At 36.6% G+C, this 21,152-nt stretch overlaps 1 protein-coding gene across 1 annotated transcript; it reads right to left on the bottom strand.

Moving 5' to 3' along the window:
• Window positions 1–3,147: 3,147 nt before the first annotated feature.
• LOC119782913 (interferon-induced, double-stranded RNA-activated protein kinase-like) lies at window positions 3,148–20,715 on the bottom strand. Its single transcript, XM_038284121.1, has 20 exons — window positions 20,418–20,715; window positions 14,805–14,934; window positions 13,187–13,245; window positions 12,966–13,100; window positions 12,725–12,857; window positions 12,595–12,650; window positions 12,428–12,509; window positions 12,042–12,100; window positions 10,059–10,208; window positions 9,818–9,950; window positions 8,760–8,815; window positions 8,586–8,676; window positions 8,184–8,239; window positions 7,969–8,094; window positions 7,764–7,886; window positions 7,478–7,670; window positions 5,687–5,821; window positions 4,747–4,845; window positions 4,525–4,587; window positions 3,148–4,433 (listed from the first exon to the last, which is right to left on the bottom strand). Exons 1-20 carry the CDS (start codon window positions 20,528–20,530, stop codon window positions 4,311–4,313), a joined length of 2,115 nt encoding a protein of 704 aa, XP_038140049.1. The 5' UTR covers window positions 20,531–20,715; the 3' UTR covers window positions 3,148–4,310.
• Between the last annotated feature and the right edge of the window lie 437 nt (window positions 20,716–21,152).

Raw genomic sequence — 21,152 nt, forward strand, 5'->3', positions numbered from 1 at the left:
GTTGCCGACAAGGGAAAATGAGCAGCTAAAGGTCAAACTAGAATACAAAATAAAATATATAAATGAAAAACACAACATAAACAACACCAAAAGAAAATGTTGCAAATAAAAAGAAATTACAATTACAGAAAATGCACAATAGCCTTCAACTAAAAACAAGAATGTAAAAGAAAAATGCTAAAGAACCACCACTAAAGAACCACCTGTAAAGGCTTTAAAAAGATGTCAGAGGAAAAAAAACGAATTTTATTTTTTTTCTTAATGTTATAGACAAATATTCGCCTGGATGTCCCATCTGACTTGGTCCTCGACTTCCCTCCACTGGTCTAGCGTATTTCCAATTTATAGAGCTCGTCAGCAGCTTTTCTAAACTTTTGTGTTTTTTACTGAAAGCATTGTTTCCTTTGTATTTGCTTGGGTGGTTGTAAGGGTTCTTTCTGTTATTGCAGATGTTTTTCAATGCATTTGTACTTTATGTTTGCAGTATTCATGCCTGTGGCATGTTTTGCCATTGGTTAACATTCCTCCATCTTTGCACCGGTTGTTAGAAATTTGAATTTCTTGTCAATATTTAACTCCTTACTTTCAACAATAGAAAGCAACAGGCAGGCAATTCTTGTGGGTCTGTTAAAAGGAAAACTAGCTTTTTGAGAGTTCAAACGTGTTGAGAACTGAACTGCTAATGTGAAGGCATATTTTTCTTTGGCCTATTTGTGAGATGAAAGGTTTTGAGTGTGCCTGCCTGAATATGAGTGAGTTCAGAGATATCCTGTAGCAGCCTCTATGCTGTAATGTTTAAGGTAAGGGGACAGAAAGCAGATGCATCCCTACTCTAAACAAGGGTAAAGGGAAAGTCATGAGAGATTAGAATTTGTTCTCACAGTCGCCTCCATGTTGTGAACGGTGACCTGTTCTCGGTGTTTATCTGGCTAAAATTGAATTTTAAAGTGTTTTTTCTTGGGAATAACCAAATGTTCAAGTGTGAGAAATTTACCTTGTGCAGGGGTGGGTTCGTTCCACTGTGGGGAGAGTGTGTGTGTGATTTTGTAAGGTATAAATGTATATACTTCAATCAGAGAGCTCTATCTCTCCGTCTGAGGAAGTTAAATACATTTGAACATTATTTCTTGCAAGAAATGCCTCTGCCTCAGCTTCCTAACTTCACACCAATCAGTCCAAAATTGTACTTCTGGTTCTTCCACGTCCCAATTTTTACCACTTCAGAATGTTTTCTCATGTGTATAACTTGGTAATAAAATCAAATACATAGACATTAAAAGGGAGATTATATAAGTACTTGCATTTAAAACTCGCTTAAACCAAATCAATTAGCTCAAGCATTTAGAAATATATTTGAATGTACAAGTAGTTTTACAGTAACTGTAAAAGAAAATAAAACAGAGCTGGTAGCTAATAGAAAAGGTGAATCTTTCCAACCATAAAGTAAACACAGTTTTACTGTCAGGCATTTTGGTTTTAAGTTCTGCAAGCAAGCAGATGTGCTTTTCTGAATCAGTTTTTATGTTACTTGCTTCAGGTTGTTCTTCTGGTTTACTATACAGCATTGAGTTTATCATTTGGCTCTGGAAGTAAAAACTAAATACATGTTCGGATTTGTTGAATTCCCATGGATATAAATAGTTTAAAGCCAGTTGTGACCTTTTTGAAATACAGGATTCCTTAACATTTTCTACGGTGCAATCTTTCATTTTTCTTGCAGATTTTGACAAAGAAGATGCTTATTTAAAAATCTTTCACTCTGATATTAAACCAGTTTTTTGATACATTCTCAAGAAGTTTGTATACATTGACTTGCTATTTGTTAGAAATGCCTCATTAACTAGATGACTCAGGTCAACCTTTCTGTGTTTACCTTTTTTTAATTTAACCAATAGAATTAGGTTAAATGCTACTTTACTTACTACCTTTTAACTTTAGGCAGCCTCAAATTCAGGTTAAAATGAACCTGAACCCTTAACCTTATTATGACTAGTATACAAAGATCGATATAAATTTGATTTTGTGCAGTACAATGGGCTCTATGCACAGCTCCACTACTTCCTGAATTTAAAGCAGCTCCTTTGTTTCCTGTCTTTCATTACTGGACGGACTGATTAATCCAGGTGTGTCTGGCCAGTTACTTAGGTCATACACACCTGGATTAATCAGTGCATCCAATCATGAAAGACAGGAAACAAAGGAGCTGCTTTAAATTCAGGAAGTAGTTGAGCTGTGCATAGAGCCCATTGAATGTGTCTAGAAATTATACCCATGTATGATTCAAACTTGAGGGATTTTGTTATTGATATATAATTTGATTTCTTATGTTTACATTATGTGATGAGGCAGCAGTTTGTTAAAAGTGTTGCAGCAGAAAGGTGTGCCGAAAAATAAAAAGCATCAGTGAGATAATGCTTTGGAAAGGTATGATTTGATCATCTAGGACCTCAGAGTCGAAAGGCATAAAAAATCTGAGTGTACGTGAAACTTTCTCAGAACCTGAAAGTCAAGAATGTAATGAATTAAAGTGAACAAAAATAGGTTTATTTCTCTTCATATTTATGAAATTGATCAAATAGATTTTTAGTCTGATTTATTGTCTGACTCATATTTACAGAGTTGTATGAAAAAGTGTCTATTCTGATTTATTTCCTTTTGTGCGTGTTTGTCACACTTAGGCACATCACAACATCAAACGAAATGCAGTTTTTAAATGGTTTTAATAATTAATGCAGAAAAAAAACATCTAAAAGGCCTTATGTGAAAAAGTGACTGCTCGTCATGTTGAAACAATGCTTAACAGGGAATTATGACACCACTTTCTCTGGACACATCCAGGTCTGATTACTGCCACACCTGTAGTCAAATAAAAAAAATTACAAACACAATGAAGTTGACCAAAACATCTTTCAAAGCTAGACATCATGCTTAGATGTCAGTAACCAAAAAGAAAAAGAAAAAATCAGGAGGAAATGTAATAGGAATTAAAATAATTTTAAACTTAAAAAATTGTTTTTTAAGAAAAAAGGTTGGTCAAAAAAAATTAAACCTGAAAAATAAAGGTGTGTCCAAAAAAAACTACTTATCAGATTGAAGTTTTTTTTTTTTTTTTACTTTTATTTTCTTTTTTGTATTTGCAGATTTTTGTTTGGCTTCAAAGTTATGGTAAATGGCCTTTACTTATATAGTCAAGTCAAAAGACTTGACCAAAGCGCTTTACACTACATTCAGTCTTTCACCCATTTAACGCACACACTCACACTGATGGTGACAAACTAGATTGTAGCCACACTGCCCTGGGGTTCACTGACAGAAGAGAGGCTGCTGTGCACTGACGCCACCGGCTCCCTGACCACCATCAGTAGGCGGGTGAAGTATCCTGGCCTCTTAGGGAGAGCCACTACACCATATGCAGAAAACTAATTTCTCCCACTTATATCCAGGATCTTGTTCTTTCGGTCATGACCCAAAGCTCCTAACCATAGATGAGGGTACAGTAGGAACGTAGACTGAACTGTAAATCGAGAGCTTTTCCTTTTGACTCGGGTTTCTCTTTATCACAGCAGGCCAGCACAGCGCACTGAATCTGCTTCACCGCAGATTCAGTAAAAATCTGCCCCTCGATCTCGCGCTCCATCATTCCCTCATTCGTGAGCATACCCTAAGATACTTAAACTCATCCGATTGGTCTAGGACTTCCTCCCTGACCCGGAGAAGGCACCCTACCCTTTTCTGGCTCAATATACAAGATTCAATATACACATTTTCATTAATGTTTTTTTTTTGTACATTTAAAAAAAAAGAGCAGCTGGTTGTATTATTTTACATGACATTAAGTTGTATAATGTTGACAAATTCACTTGAGACACAATGTGCTTTTCAGAGGTCTAACGATTTATCAAATCCACAGCTTGCTTTCTGGCATCCAACACCCAAGAAGTCATGATTCTTTTCCCTTCTGTGTGATCACAGTACCACCAAGAGATAAACAATTGATTTGGGGAACACAGTTAACAAAGCTGAACCATTTGCAGTTAAGAATAAAAAGCAGCTATTAAATCAACATCACCCATAGCATGGTTATTTAGATCAGGCATGATTCAAATTGTAATGTTAGACACATTTGAAAATCCTAATAGAAGAAAATGTTCCATTTTCTGGTCTGAAGTTTTTCCCCTTTTGCATTGCTTAAGAAGAAAAATTACAGAAAAGTGTTGACATGCATCATACAACTTGACTGTTGCATGTTGACTTTGCTTGCAGATCATGGAAAAATATCTCTTCCATCTGCCTAACTAAATTCCAGATATTCAGACACTGTGATTCTCCAGGTACGGATGTGGTTGGCCTAATTCTTCCAATTTATCCTTCACCTGGCTTGCTTCAAGTCGCTCATTTGGGTCCTCGCAGAGCAAAGATTTGATTATTTTGCACTGAAAAAAATAAGGACAATAATAATAATTAAAATTTTCTAATAATGAGCATTTTTTACATAAATTATCACAGATTGAAAATTATATTTACCTCAAAAGGAAAAGTCTGAGAAAAGTCTTCGGGTAGCGACTTATTTTTTGCATTTCTCAGAAGCTAATGGTCCATGAAAATATAAAATAATACAATTATTAATAAGAAATATGAACATTTCTGTGTTATATTTGAAAGAAAAAGTGTAAAAAATGAGTTAAACCACATTTTAAGAAATTTTTAAATTTAGATTTGCAATTGATCTCTTAATAAATGACTCACCACTGATCTTTCATGGCCAAATGACATTTTCCAAAGCAGCTCAAAGAAGATCAGTCCCAAAGCAAACATGTCCACCTTACGATCATATCTCCTAGTATTCTGTAAAAAAAAAAAAAAAAAAACTAAAATGTTTTGTGATGAAATCAAACTCATCTAACAGGTCAACTTTAAATCAGAGCAATCTTTCTGAAGGGTACTCCAAACAGCCTTTTTTGACCATCCATTTTTTGTGAAGATAAGCTGTTTATTACAGGGTACTAATGTGCTGTTGATGAAAGAAAGCAGAAAATCCCCCTAAACTCCTGGCTTACAGTACGAATAAATGAAAAGTAAAGTATTTGTTGTGTCCTTTTTCATGTGCATGAGTGCATATGTAGAAATAAGCAAGTTCGTTTTGACTGGGTGTATGTCAGTGCCGGTTTATCATTTGCAAATGTGGTGGGGACAGTAGATTATTTCTTTTTTTAAAGTTTATAGATTATAAGTTAAGTTTTGTGCATTTTTTCCTGCAAGAAAGATAGTCAGAAATGAGCTGATATTTTCTGTGACCTATTTAAAAATGACATTGCGGATTGTAGTGATTTTGAGCTTTGGTGATTTTACATAAACAGAACCCTCAGTTTCATTTAGTGTGATAAATATAGTTGAGAAATCAGATTAAGATATATTGAGTATAATAATTGTATATGAAATATATATATTAAAGTAGAGTTAATTTGCCAACATGATCTATACAACTGATAGAGATGTTTATTTTGTTTGTATTTTATAGCTATACGTTTCAGCTCTTTAAACTTAAATAATCACTAGAATGTCCCCTTTACAGACTGGTGACTTCAAATACAAACTTTTCTGAACTTGTAAAAGATATTTTGGTTTTTCTTTTTCTAAATACTAAAATCAACCTCTGTGCCAGTTTTCAGCACATCGTTTAACTGACCTGTTCAGGAGCCATGTAGGTTTCTGTTCCAATGTCTTTCGTTCGTTCCATCAGTTCCTCACTTTGGTCAATAGTGATGAGACCGAAGTCTCCAATCTTCACCTTGCCATCTTTTCCAAACATTATGTTGTCAGGCTGAGCAGTAAAAAAACAACAAAAAGAGATTGAATCTATCATCAAACTTCACGGGTCAGACATGTGATCCTTCATTTAAACTAAAGTAAATGTTATTGAATACAGAAAAAAACCTGGCAAAGTTCGAAGAGAGACTAGAGACTCTAACAGCCATCTGATGCTGAAGACAAAAACCTTTATTTTGTCTCGAATATGATAAAAAGCTTTAAAGAGCTTTTTATCATATTCTAGACAAAGTGAACATAATGAAGTTTGCTTCAAACTAAAGACAATTTTTTCCAGACAAAAAATCACTTTTCCATGGATAACTTTCCAAAGTTCTGTCTAATAAGTTCATTCTAATATATATGTGTTCTCCATGAATTAATGGCAGATATTTGTATGGATCGAATTTGTGTTGCTTCGGTGTGTAAGTTTGCCAAAACAATGTCTGATCTGACCAGTGATGAAATGTTTAGCCACATGTCATCATTCCGCCGCTAGTTGTCTTGGTGGTGCCCTGAAAATGATGTGGGCTACACTGATAACTGGCAATCTTTTGGGGAAAACCTGGTCTGATTTGTAGAGACGGAATCCATCCCACGATGGATAGTGCAGCTCTTCATTCTAGGAATCTGGCTGAATTTATTAGTCCTCCAAAACCTTGAAAAACCCAGGGTGCAGACCAGGAAGCAGAGTCGTAGTTAGACAAATCTATCTGCAGCTTCTCTACAGTTACCCACACATTACTCTATCCAGACAGTTTTTCCCCATGACCAAATAAATTAGAAAATAACTCTAAATGAGTAAATCACAATAATCTAATTAAAATAAAAATGAATCCAATAGGGGAAAAAGTCAAACAATTACATGTTGTTTATGTAACATAAGAACTTTCTTCAAAATGTCTGTTAGTTAATGACTTGATTTGTGATACTCAAATTGATTTCTGTTATCTTATGGAAACTTTGCCACAGCAAGAGGATTATGTGACCATAAATGAGGCAACTCCTTCTAGCTATTTAAATCTTAACATACCAAGAAATGATGGGCTAGGGAGTTGCAATAATCTTTCAGTTTAATGTACTGATAATTCCAAAGCCAGTTAATAAATAGAACTCTTTTAAACATTTAACCGTTAGTTTCCCTCATCCAAATTTTGTAGCTTTGTATCGTCCACCTGGTCCTTACTCTTTAGATTAATTCTAAGAGTTCTAAGTGGCTTAAATGCAGCTTTTAATACTATCTTAGACTCAATTGGCTTTGTTCAAAATGTGAATAATCCCACAGATTCTCGTCTTCATACTTTGGACCTTGTCCTGATATATAGCATTACATTCTAAGGAACACAGTACATATATGTACTGTACATATATAAGGAACACATATATATATATGGTGCATTTGAAGGATAACTATTTCCGACATAAAGAATGGAAGGAAGGAGAAAAAAGAGTAATGGTAGTGGGAGAAAAAAGAGGGGATAATAAAACCAGGACACAAGGATGCAAGACAAGAAAGCAAGCCTTAAGGCAAATGGACAAAAGAAAGAAGGGATGAACAAGTGCAAGCAAGAAATTAGGAAATACACATTTAGATGATGGATTGGGGAATGATGTCTTGAAGAACAAATGAAGAAGAAATTACAGATTTGTTGTCTAAAAGCTCAAGCCTCACCTTCAGATCTCTGTGAATGAGGTTGTTGTGGTGAATGTATGCCACTCCAGTGACAATTTGCTTTGCAATAGGAAGACTGTCTGCTCCTCTTTGGGAGTACTGTACTTCATTCTCATTCATCACTTTAATCCATTGTGTAAGAGTTGAGTTACATAATTCCATCTTAATGAAGAGGTACTGTTTACATTGGATACTGGAAATTTAAAAAAAGAGAGGAAAATGTGATTATAACGATAGTCTGTAGGAGGAATTTTATTAATTGAAACAAGGGGAGAATACAACATACCGCTTTAGTTTCTTTTTGAGGAATTCCTGTTGCACCTTAGAATCCTCAATCCAGCAGTGGTAGTATCTAACAATGTTTTCATGTTGGAGTTCCGATAACGTCTTCACTTCACGCAAAGCTTTTCTACATAACATCAATCAAAATGCATCCATTGTAAAGTTCAAGCATTTGTCCTGAATTGCCCAAATAAGCACTCCATACTTACTCTGAGTCTGAAGCAGAGACAATCTTTACGGCATAATCCATGTCCAACAGTTTCTCCTTTACTTTGAAAACGGCACCATAACCTCCTTTACCAAGAACCGAAATGAATTCAAAGTCTGAAGTGAATCTGTAAACATTAAGCAAGTAGCTTAGACACAAAGAAAATGCATTGAGCCTGAATATTATTATTAATAAATGCTTGCAGTACAAATGTACCTTGACTCAACTGATGGGGTACTTGCATTTCCAATTATATGGTTTTCCTCATCTTTCTAAAAAACACAAAAAGCCTTGACTGTATTCATTATAAATATAAAAGCTATTTGCTTTATACACTGCTTACTCTTCCTGCATTATATTATAAAAATTAAACATTGGTAACAAAAGTTAATAGGTTTCAGTTTAAACAAAAATAAACTTTTATTAACAAATCAAATAAAACATTAGCAATGGAGAGCAAAATAAGGATGCATAAATGTTTGTGCTTCATATGATCTCAAGGTATGGTTGCTCAATGCACCGACAAATGCCTTGCTAAACAAGAAAAAAAATGTGGTTAATAACTGTGGTAGTAATCAAACTCAAAGTTTACATTTTTTAGGCTATATTGGAACAAACCTGGGCACTGAAGGGGTTTGAGGAATCAGTGAATATTATGGATTGACTTGGAGTCATCTGCATGCTCTGCAGTGAGGAATCAGCTGATTCCCTGGAAAAGAAGTCAAACAAGCATGTTTACATATATCATAGCATTTAGCTCTACACTCCAGTTTATATCAGGAGGTGCCTTACTCTGTGGCTGATTGTGAAAATGATGTTTCATCCTCAGACGTTGATGTGACAGAAACCTGAAAATGAGTGAAGAATGTTTTAGTTTGCCATCAGCCTGAGCTTAAAGGAATAGTACACCCAAAACATGATTAGCCTTCATTTTCTACTCACCCCCATGCTGAACAACACTCTGGAGTACTTTTTTGATATCTCAAATGCATCTGGAGATCTGGGAGGCTTCTTGCTGTCTGCTGACATTCAAATAATGGAGGTCTATGGCGCCCGAGGCAGAAAGGTCCATAAAAGTCCACAAAAAACGTGTCAATATTCCTCCATACTGCTCGTCCAATGTATTCCAAGTGTCCTCAGTGGGTAGCGTCCATAATTTACTCGAAACGAAATAATTTAGAATGTTTTTAGAGCATAAACAGTAGTGTATAGGATTTCCTAAAAGCGCGTGCCTGCGAGTTCACGACGCTACGGAAACCGCGGCAGACCAAACCAGATGAAAGTGCGCATTCAGCTCGGCAAAGAACTCATGCTCTTCCTCAACACTGAAGTCCTCAGACATTTTTCTTTCGTTGTTTCTTTCTTTGCACAGGTAAACAGCACATTTCTTCTTCTACGCTTGCATTATCGGCACAGCAGACGCTGAATGCGCACTTTCATCTGGTTTGGTCTGCCGCGGTTTCCGTAGCGTCGTGAACTCGCAGGCACGCGCTTTTAGGAAATCCTATACACTACTGTTTATGCTCTAAAAACATTCTAAATTATTTCGTTTCGAGTAAATTATGGACGCTACCCACTCAGGACACTTGGAATACATTGGACGAGCAGTATGGAGGAATATTGACACGTTTTTTGTGGACTTTTATGGACCTTTCTGCCTCGGGCACCATAGACCTCCATTATTTGAATGTCAGCAGACAGCAAGAAGCCTCCCAGATCTCCAGATGCATTTGAGATATCAAAAAAGTACTCCAGAGTGTTGTTCAGCATGGGGGTGAGTAGAAAATGAAGGCTAATCATGTTTTGGGTGTACTATTCCTTTAATATTGGAGAAATAGAACATCAGCTACCTTGCTGTTGAAATCCGACTGCTTCTGAAGTTCAGGCCAAGCCGCCTTAGCTGCATTCTGTCTGGCTTCTTTGGCTGTCTTACCCTCAGCAACAGGGTAGTCCTTTGTGTTGATCTTCAATTTATAAAAAAATCTGTATTGAAAGAAAAATTATCTTATTTTCTGATATTAAGTTTTCTATTAGTAAATATTACAGGAGAATATTCATAGCCAAAACGTTTCCAAATGAGAAGATTCTTGCCGAGGGTTATGAGGAGGTCCCCTTCTTTCTACTTCAATGTATGTGTGAGAGCAGTTTGTCTGCTGACAGTAGCTGTTGATGATTCCAATAAAGTTTGTCTCCATAAGGCTGTGATCTTCTGAGTTCGTATTCTGGCTTTTTGTCGTAGGGCTGTGACAGAAAACACATTATGTCGGAGACAACTTAACTAAACCATAGGGGAAGGAATAACTACTGTTATCATTGAGATGCCATCATCAACAATTCAGAGAAACAATTCAAAAACCTTAAATTTGACAACTTATGGTCAACACATAATTGAGTGAAAAAGATAGGAAATACCATGGATGTATCGCAGGTCCATTACGGGCAACACAGGTCGACTAACCTTGCACAGACTCTAAAACTATTCAAAATGATCACTCTACCTACGTTTTTTAGACTGTGTGAGGAAGCCTGAGTACCAGGAGAGAACAGACAGAAGCATTTGGAGAACATGGCAACTCTGTGCAGAAGATCCCAGACACCGATTTCAACCAATGAGTGCAAACTCTGCCATAAACCAGAAGGAACCAGATGGAGGAGGGAAAGCAGCTGATGGAAAGCTACCAGTCAGGCAATGGACCAATGGGAATGGATATCAGAAGTTCAAATAATTGCAAAATTCTTTTTTAACTTTTAAGGCAAAGTATTGATGAGCAAATGTAAATGTTAAGAGCCTGGGTCTCACACTTTGGAACATTATGTGATAGAGGTAGACTGATACATCAGCTGGCTGAAATCTTTGTGCTTTTTCTCTAGGGTTGTCAAAAGTATCGAAACTCAAAAAAGTATCGATACCAAAATGTTGTATCCGGATACAATACTCATTTTTAAAAGTATCGATACAGTGCCACCACCAGTGGCACCTAAGCAGTCATTCATCTAAAGTGCAGAATAGAGGAAAATGCACAATCAGAACACTGTGTGATTGAATAATTCTGTGCACTTTTCAGTTTCAGACTTTTTTTTTTTTGTAAGAGGTGCAGCTGCTGAGAATTATTTTTGTTTTTTAACCAGTTTGGCTAGTGTCATTGTTATGTGTGCAAAGCATAACCAAGGAAGGAACACTTAATTTTAAATTTATAAGTTTTTTATCAAGCTTGCTTAATATTGTACACAGCATACAACCGTTATTGTATTTATTTATTGTATTATATTTATTAATGAAAATTTTCTGTAGAATTTTGGAGTCTTTGTTTTTTTCCTTGTGGTATCGAAAATGGTATCGAGTATCGAATATTTTCCTTAGTATCGGTATCGAGTTGAAAAGTTTAGTATCGTGACAACCCTATTTTTCTCTGGTACTTGTTTTAGCCAATGCGTGCATGCATTTACAGATTAACTGGTGCATTCAGCAGCTATGCATGCAATCATGTCAAGCATGTTTATTGCAATCCACTGTTTAAGTTTTGTTGAATATATATATATATATATATATATATATATATATATATATATATATATTCATATATATATATATATATATATATATATATATATATATATATATATATATATATATATATATATATATAGATATATATATATTTTTTTCTTTTTCTAAATTGAGAAATATGTGATGTTATCACTGTGTTATTTTTACCATGTAAACAGTGAATGAAAAAGGAATGTTACTGTAAAAAATAAATTAAAATCAGCCTAAAAAAATCTGCAACACATATCAGAACTTGTTTAGACTGTCAAAATTATTGGTATCGGCTTGAAGAAAAAAAACAAAAAAAGTCGATCTCTACTACTTGAATATAAAGCACCCTCCCTACGACACTTCACAGACAAAATTACCTTTTTTTTTTTTTACATTTGTTTCATTTTACGAAGAAATCATTATCATATTAATTCACTATTCAAATTTTCTTCTATGACTTCTTTATTTTACAAAGAAGTCATAGAAATGTTTTAAGGCTTTATTAAAAAAGGTTATGCATTAAGCAGTATGCTCACCTGATATTAGTTAGGTTTTTATTGAACATCTGATTTTGCTGAGCTGGAAAATCTCCAACCTTTAACCAAAAATAACATTGTTAAAAAATAGGAATACAGTTTGCCAAATATACATTTGTTAACAGAGAAATAAGCAAAGTAAGAAGTTTACTGGTTTATAGCAATGTAGTGAAAAACAGAGCCTATTGGGTGAATAGGGTTAAGAGTTAACATCTGAAGAAAGAGTAAAGTCACGTTAAACTCAAACACTTGAACTGCTTTAAAGATTTTAAGATGCATATTAAAAATTAATTAAGCTAAATTCAACACAACAGTATCTATAAAAATGTACTCATTTCCACAAATTACCATTTTTGTTTTTCTGGATTCGAAAGATCAGAACAAACCTGTGGATTTGAGGAGACTGAAGAAGATGTTGAGTCACCTAAACTCAACTGCATGCTCTGCAGTGACGAATCAGCAGAGTCCCTAAAAGAAGAGACACAAGTATGTCCAAACGAGTATAATTATATTATTCATTATTTAAGGCAGTTTCTATCTTGAGGTGCCTTACACTGTGGCTGATTGTGAAAATGTTTCGTCTTCAGACGCCGTTGATCTAACAGACACCTGAAAATGAGTGAAGAATGCTTTAGTTCACCATCAGCCTGAGCTTAATATAGGAGAATTAGAACTTCAGCTACCTTGCTGTTGAAATCCGACTGCTCCTGGAGTGCAGACCAAGCCTCCTTAGCTGCATTCTGTCTGGCTTCTTTGGCTGTCTTACCCTCAGCAACAGGGTAGTCCTTTGTGTCGATCTTTAATTTGTAGAAAAATCTGTATTGAAAGGAAAAATATCTTATTTTCTGATATTAAGTTTTCTATTAGTAAATATTACAGGAGAATATTCATAGCCAAAACGTTTCCAAATGAGAAGATTCTTGCCGAGGGTTATGAGGAGGTCCCCTTCTTTCTACTTCTATGTATGTGTGAGAGCAGTTTGTCTTCTGACAGTAGTGGTTGATGATTCCAATGTAGTTTGTCTCTTCTTTACTTATACTCAGGCTTGATGTCTTGTCACTGTGATAGAAAATATTCCATATAGATCAAAGAAACCTTAACTAAACAGCAGGCATTTATTAAAGGCCATTTTTTAATTTACTCACCAGATGTCGGCTACGCTTTCAGCTAACACCTGGCCCTGTTGACGGGGGGAATCTCCAGCCTTGATAAAAAGTTAGGATAAAAATGAGACGAAAAATGCCTTGTACTTTTTAAGCAATTTATTAAGTCAGGTGACTCCAAACCTTACATCAAGATTATTAACAACACTAATAACTCATTGCAAAGGGATAAGATTTAGCTGGAATCATCAGGTATTGATTGTTTTTTTACTTCAATAGATGCCCAGCTATTTTATTCCACAGAACTGACAGATTATCTAATGCGAAATTTTATTCATGCCAAGATGTTAGGTTTATTCAATTATGATTATAAAATTAAAGGAATAGTATACCCAAAACATGATTAGCCTTCATTTTCTACTCACCCCCATGCTGAACAACACTCTGGAGTACTTTTTTGATATCTCAAATGCATCTGGAGATCTGGGAGGCTTCTTGCTGTCTGCTGACATTCAAATAATGGAGGTGCCCAGCGCCCGAGGCAGAAAGGTCCATAAAAGTCCACAAAAAACGTGTCAATATTCCTCCATACTGCTCATCCAATGTATTCCAAGTGTCCTGAGTGGGTAGCATCCAGAATTTACTCGAAACGAAGTCATTTAGAATGTTTTTAGAGCATAAACAGTAGTGTATAGGATTTCCTGAAAGCGCGCACATGCGCGCTCACGACGCTACGGAAGCCGGCAGACCAAACCAGCGCATTCAGCTCAGCAAAGAACTCATGCTCTCCCTCAACACTGAAGTCCTCAGACATTTTTCTTTCGTTGTTTCTTTCTTTGCACAGGTAAACAGCACATTTCTTCTTCTACGCTTGCATTATTGGCAGAGCAGACGCTGAATGCGCACTTTCATGGTTTGGTCTGCCGGCTTCCGTAGCGTCGTGAACGCGCAGGTGCGCGCTTTCAGGAAATCCTATACACTACTGTTTATGCTCTAAAAACATTCTAAATGACTTCGTTTCGAGTAAATTCTGGGTGCTACCCACTCAGGACACTTGGAATACATTGGACGAGCAGTATGGAGGAATATTGACACGTTTTTTGTGGACTTTTATGGACCTTTCTGTCTCGGGCACCATAGACCTCCATTATTTGAATGTCAGCAGACAGCAAGAAGCCTCCCAGATCTCCAGATGCATTTGAGATATCAAAAAAGTACTCCAGAGTGTTGTTCAGCATGGGGGTGAGTAGAAAATGAAGGCTAATCATGTTTTGGGTGTACTATTCCTTTAATGTGTGTTCATATGAAACATTGTAAAAATTAGATGCTCCACTCTGTCTTATGATTCAGTCAAGAGGAGAGCATCCTACAGTATCTTATGACCTGATCAACTGTCCTGTCTGAACAATACTCTGTTTGTAACCATGTGTTATGTTCTGTTAATAAAAGATGACTGCAAGGAGGGGGGTCAGAGAGAGAGTAGAGAGTTGGGTGCAGCTCTGTCTCTCCTCCTGCAGGAAGCTGTTTGAAAATCCCTTACTGTGTATTTCAGTTCTTCTTTTACAAACCTACATTTTTGGACCTAAAACAAGATATCAGTTAAAGGTAATTAAATATATGCAAAGTATGGTGTTTCTCACACAGAAAAGAGGAATCTTACTGTGTCCTGATGCTGTTCCTTAAGCAAACATTCCAGAGCATTTTGGGCTGCAGCTCGCCTGGCGTCCTTCTTTGAGTTCCCTTTACCACAAGGGTAGGTCTTACCTGCAAGAACAACTTCCTGGGTAAATCTGTGAGAAAAGAATGGCCAAAAATGAAATATTTTTTTTCTTCAAACTATTAAAAAAATTTATTTGCTAATGTTCTTATCTATCTAATCAAATCAAGAAAAAATACAGTTATTTAAAAAAAATTGACAAAATTATGTTTAAATTTTTGGATTGTATGTTTTCAGAATAGGGGCCATAACAGGGGCAAGGACCAGCTCTACTGGGGCACTGGCCCCCGTTGGCCGCTGTGTAGAACCACCCATGCTTTACAGCTTTATTTCCACTATTATTTAAAGAGCTGTTATGTAATTTTCTAATGATACTGCACCCTGTGGCCAAAGCACAGAACTTACTTAACAGCGCAATTTTATTTTTTACTTTTTTTCATGTTACCTATTGAATTGCCGTATGAGTCGAGCTGGATGCATCTGAGTATCTACAAAATCCATCTTAAACTTAATGCTTTGATATTTTGAGAGGTCAGACTTGCCAGCGTGGGAACTTCTGACCCAAAGTAAATACAGGAAAATATTCTACAGGCTTAAAGATGCATCTGCGCTGTACTCTGAACCACTGAAGTGTCAGTATTTTAAAGGTATTTTTCAGTAAAAATGTATACAATGTCTCTTTAAAAAGTAATGTGTTGCTCTTTAAGCTTTAAAATGCACCAATGATTGTTTTCTTGCTGACTACCTTTGTTTAAAAAGCCTGACATGTTGACAGGGGTGTTGTACGGGGGGGAAGTAAGGAAGATTCTAAGGGCCCTTGACTCAAGGGGGCCCAAAAAGAAGTAAACATAGGTAATTTTTTCAAAATACAAAACCTGTTTTCATTCCATGTGTACATAGATACTTAAAATGTTTTTGTTCTAAATAAGCTCTTGTTATCTTGAGAGGATGAGTTGTAATGTAAAGTTTAAAGTTAATGTATATTTAACTTTTTTCGTGTGAGGATAATTTTCCTTCGTTGAAACTGTAAGGTAAAAATTACACTGAAAATGTAAATATTGCTCTTTATATTGATCTTTATAGCAGTTTTACAGCTTTCTTCAATTTTTTTTGTGGGTCAATATCAATGTCTTTCATGGGACACCCTGAATTTAAATCTCAGTTAACTGAAGATAAACACCCATGAAACAATACAAACTAATTTTAACTGCACAAATTAGTGCTTTTGATTATAAATGAAAGGTTTAGACCAATAACATCAGGGTTACAATCAGTTTTCCATCTAAATATTGGCCGATCCCGAATCTCCTAAAATTAAGAAAATCATAGCCAATAAATCAGTGCACCCCTACTTTTATATTTGGTAAATCTTGGGTCTGCAGATTTGCTGTTGCTCTTTGACTGCAGCTCACATAATGTATCAACTATTGAATTACTGCCTTGTTTTATTTTTTTCTGAGCCCATTGAAAAAAAATATAATGTAAATCCATTTATTGTCCCACAATGGGGAAATTGGTTCTTTGCATTTTGACAATCCCCTGTGGGAGCAGTGGGCTGCTTTTGTGCGGCGCCCAGGGAGCAATCAGGGGTTAAGGGATTTGCTCAGGAACCCAGAGTGGAGGCTGTGGGGATCAAACCGGGCTCTCAGAACACAAGCCCACTGCATTTAACCCATCCCCTTATATATATATATATATATATATATATATATATATATAGATACAGTGTTGGGAAAGTTCTCTTTCTACGTGAACTAGTTCAAAGTTCAGTTCACACATTTTAAAATGAACTAGTTCAGTTCATAGTTCACAATTCCAAAAAACGAACTAGTTCATAGTTCTTTTTTTTCTTTTTTCTTTTTCATATATTGCTCAATTACACCATAGCCTATTGTAGAACCACAGACAGCAATTATTTTATTAGTTGTAACACTGAAACTGTGCGTCAGATTTCATCTTCATATCCAGCTTTGAATCCTTATCCAACCAGGGTTTACATTAGCATTGAGGGGACAGCATTTCCCCATTGTTGCTTTAATGCTTTGTTGCTGTCCATTCACTTCACACTAGTAGCAGCTGCAGCTTTCACCCCTACAGTATATTCTCAAAAACATCAGGAAAAATGTGCTGCTTGAATGGTCTTTTTTATGAGTAATTATTAAAAGAAAAATAGGAAAGTAGTCTTTAAGGTGCAAATGTTTTTTTTTTTTTTTTTTTATAATTTTTTCCATTTGAAATTCCATTTCAATACATACTAAAAAGGAATACTGGAATCCTGGAAAATTATACCAGGCAGGTTTAACAAACAAGTTACATGGATAGTAAAACCCTCAAGAACAGGGGTCTTCTATGTTTTCCAGACCAAGGACCCCCAAACTGATGGCGAGATGGAGCGGGGACCCCCTAACTATATATATTGTATGAAATTGTGTCCTATAGTCACTCTATTACAGATGGAGTAATGTAAAGAAATTAATTTCTCTCTGGGATTATTAAAGTTTTTCTGATTCTGATTCCTGGTTGATGGGACAGGTGTTGTGAAGGAAACGGTGCCCAGCTTGAAAGAGCTCCTGTGTGTCTCTGAATGTGAGCATTGATGACTGAAAGACATCTTCTGCCTCCATTTATCTGTTTACTACAGTGTGTTGATTTCATGTTAATGAGTATTTAAAGACATTTCAATTAATGGGGAAAAAAAATGCAGGGGGGAATATAAAAATATCAACTAACCATGCAGACCCTCATGCAGTACCTCCGTAGACCCCCTAGGGGTCGCGGATCCCCTGTTGAAGACCTCCGCTCAAGAAGATTTTACTAACACAAACTGAGGGACCAGGCTGAGGTAGGAATTTAAGGTTACTGAAGTGCGGATTTTTTTACTGAAAGCCGGCGGGCAAACTTGTTGCCATCATCCTCACCGACCACCTGGTCATAAAACTGTTTTAAGTCGCCTCCATGCTTCTGTGGCTTCCACGCTGCATTTTGTTTTGATGACGCACGCGGCTGTAGGCTACGACGCTGGTAGCTGGTGTTGCCAGATTGGGTGTTTTTCCCGCTACATATTAAGGCCTGTTTACGGTGTGATTTAGCCGGGGTTTCGCCTGGAGGGCTTTATAGAAATCTGGCAACCTATTGAACGGAGTTGAACTGAGAGAGCGTCCCGTTCACAGACGCCAGAATGAACGAGTTCACAATAACGTTCATCAGGCAATAATGCAGTACGTTCAGTTCACGTTCGCCCAAAATATGAACGAGTTCATGAACTTTCGTTCAATGAACGCGTTCAGGCACAACACTGTATATATATATATACACAGGTGCTGGTCATAAAATTAGAATATCATGAAAAAGTAGATTGATTTCAGTAATTCCATTTAAAAAGTGAAACTTGTATATTATATTCATACATTACATACAAACTCATATATTTCAGATGTTTATTTTGTTTAATTTTGATGATTACAAATGACAACAAATGAAAATCTCAAATTCATCATATCAGAAAATTAGAATATTACTGAAGACCAATAAAAACAAAGGATTTATAGAAATGTTGGCCAACTGAAAAGTATGAACATGAAAAGTATGAGCATGTACAGCACTCAGTATTTAGTTGGGCCTCCTTTGGCCTGTATTACTGCAGCAATGCGGCGTGGCATGGAGTCGATCAGTCTGTGGCACTGCTCAGGTGTTATGATAGCCCAGGTTGCTCTAATAGTGGCTTTTAGCTCTTCTGAATTGTTGGGTCTGGTGTATTGCATCTTCTTCTTCACAATACCCCATAGAAAATCTATGGGGTTAAGGTCAGGAGAGTTTGCTGGCCAATTAAGAACAGGGATACCATGGTCCTTCAACCAGGTACTGGTAGCTTTGGCACTGTGTGCAGGTGCCAAGTCCTGTTGGAAAATGAAATCTGCATCTCCAAAAAGTTGGTCAGCTGCAGGAAGCATGAAGTGCTCTAAAAATTCCTGGTATGTGGCTGCGTTGACCCTGAACCTCAGAAAACACAATGGACCAACACCAGCAGATGACATGGCACCCCAAACCATCACTGACTGTGGAAACTTTACACTGGACTTCAAGCAACGTGGATGAAGTGCCTCTCTTCTTTTCCTCCAGACTCTGGGACCTTGATTTCCAAAGGAAATGCAAAATTTACTTTCATCAGAGAACATGACTTTGGACCACTCACCAGCAGTCCAGTCCTGTTTCTCTTTAGACGCTTCTGACGCTGTCTGTGGTTCAAGAGTGGCTTGACACAAGGAATGCGACAGCAGAAACCCATGTCTTTCATACGTCTGTGTGTGGTGGTTCTTGAAGCACTCACTCCAGCTGCAGTCCACTCTTTGTGAATCTCCCCCACATTTTTGAAGGGGTTTTGTTTCACAATCCTCTCCAGGGTGCGGTTATCTCTCTTGCTTGTACACTTTTTTCGACCACATCTTTTCCTTCCCTTCGCCTCTCTATTAATGTGCTTGGACACTGAGCTCTGTGAACAGCCAGCCTCTTTAGCGATGACCTTTTGTGTCTTGCCCTCCTTGTGCAAGGTGTCGATGGTCGTCTTTTGGACAACTGTCAAGTCAGCAGTCTTCCCCATGATTGTGTAGCCTATAGAACTAGACTGAAAGACCATTTAAAGGCTTTTGCAGGTGGTTTGAGTTAATTAGCTGATTAGAGTGTGGCACCAGGGGCCATCAATTTTGAACCTTTTCACAATATTCTAATTTTCTGATATGATGAATTTGAGATTTTCATTTGTTGTCATTTGTAATCATCAAAATTAAACAAAATAAACATCTGAAATATATGAGTTTGTATGTAATGTATGAATATAATATACAAGTTTCACTTTTTAAATGGAATTACTGAAATCAATCTACTTTTTCATGATATTCTAATTTTATGACCAGCACCTGTATATATATATATATATATATATATATATATATATATATATATATATATATATATATAAAATTAAGCAAAAATATCCATCCATTTATCCATTTGGGGTCGCCAGGGGTGCTGGTGCCCATCTACAGCAGTCAATGGGCGAGAGGCAGGGTACACCCTGGAAGGTCGCCAGTCCATCGCAGGGCAACACAGAGACAAACAGGACAGACAACCACTCACTCACACCTAAGGAGAATTCAGAGAAGCCAATTAGCCTAACAGTCATGTTTTTGGACTGTGGGAGGAAGACGGAGTACCCGGAGAGAACCCACGCATACTCAGGGAGAACATGCAAACTCCATGCAGAAAGACCCCGGGCCAGGAATCGAACCCAGAACCTTCTTGCTGCAAGGCAGCAGTGCTAACCACTGCACCAATGAGCAGCAAAAATAATTAAGCATAAATTAACCAAAAACAGCCTACTGCTGAAGGACAGATAGGCGATAATAACACGTTATTAACATTTAATAAGTCTCTCTTTAAGAGAAAATTGACAGTGAGTAAGATATGGCAAATTTGCTTAAAGACTTCCCACCCAGTTCAGAGATAATCAATACTGATTAAACCCTCCTTCCTCCTAATAAAGAAAATATGACCACTCACACTTTCATGTGGTCCGGGCCGTCACTTCCAAGATCCTTAAAGTCTAACTGCAGTCTATGTCTCTGCGCATAGGTGCCTAAATCACCGACAGGGTTTCCACTTAGTCTATCCATGGTAATGACGCAGCAAGTTAGGATCAACTGATAGAAATGGTTTACAGATCAGCCAGCTGCTCCACGTATCCGCTGCACCGGCGCTCTACACCCAGGATCTGTCTCTCTTCAGCTCATTAAACCTTCATAAGTTTCGTTTATTTCTTTCGGAGGGGATCGGCGGAATCGAAACTGAAACTGATCACTACAACTTCCGGCAAAGTGATTAGTTTATTTCCGCAAATAAGTGATGTGCAGTGTACGGAAGAGAATTAGGGCCACTGTAAAAATAAAAAAGTTAACCGATTTGTTTTATTTTATTTCATTGTAATATGAGAAAAAAGTCAGAATTCTGACGTTTTTCTCAGAATTATGTCTTTAATCTCGTAATTCTGACTTTAATTAGAATTCTAACTTTAATCTCAGAATTCTGACTTTTTTCTCAGAATTGTGACGTTTTTCCTCAGAATTCTAACTTTAATCTCAGAATTCTGACTTTTTCCTCAGAATTCTAAAGTTAAAGTCAGAATTCTGAGAAAAAAAGTCAGAATTCTGACTTTAATCTCAGAATTCTAACTTTAATCTCATAATTCTAACTTTAATCTCACAATTCTGAGAATGGAATAGCATAACCGGGGTTTTC

The sequence above is a fragment of the Cyprinodon tularosa genome, unplaced genomic scaffold (assembly GCF_016077235.1).
Source record: "Cyprinodon tularosa strain WSP-4 unplaced genomic scaffold, ASM1607723v1 ctg199, whole genome shotgun sequence".
Classification (NCBI taxonomy): Eukaryota; Metazoa; Chordata; class Actinopteri; order Cyprinodontiformes; family Cyprinodontidae; genus Cyprinodon; species Cyprinodon tularosa.

Excerpts from the sequence above, each read along its gene's own strand:
- LOC119782913 (XM_038284121.1), bottom strand. The coding sequence starts at position 20,530 with ATGGATAGACTAAGTGGAAACCCTGTCGGTGATTTAGGCACCTATGCG. Across the intron at positions 10,209-12,041 it reads AAAAACCTAACTAATATCAG|CCCTACGACAAAAAGCCAGA; the intron begins GTGAGCATACTG and ends TTTCTGTCACAG. Across the intron at positions 8,240-8,585 it reads CAAACCCCTTCAGTGCCCAG|AAAGATGAGGAAAACCATAT; the intron begins GTTTGTTCCAAT and ends TGTGTTTTTTAG.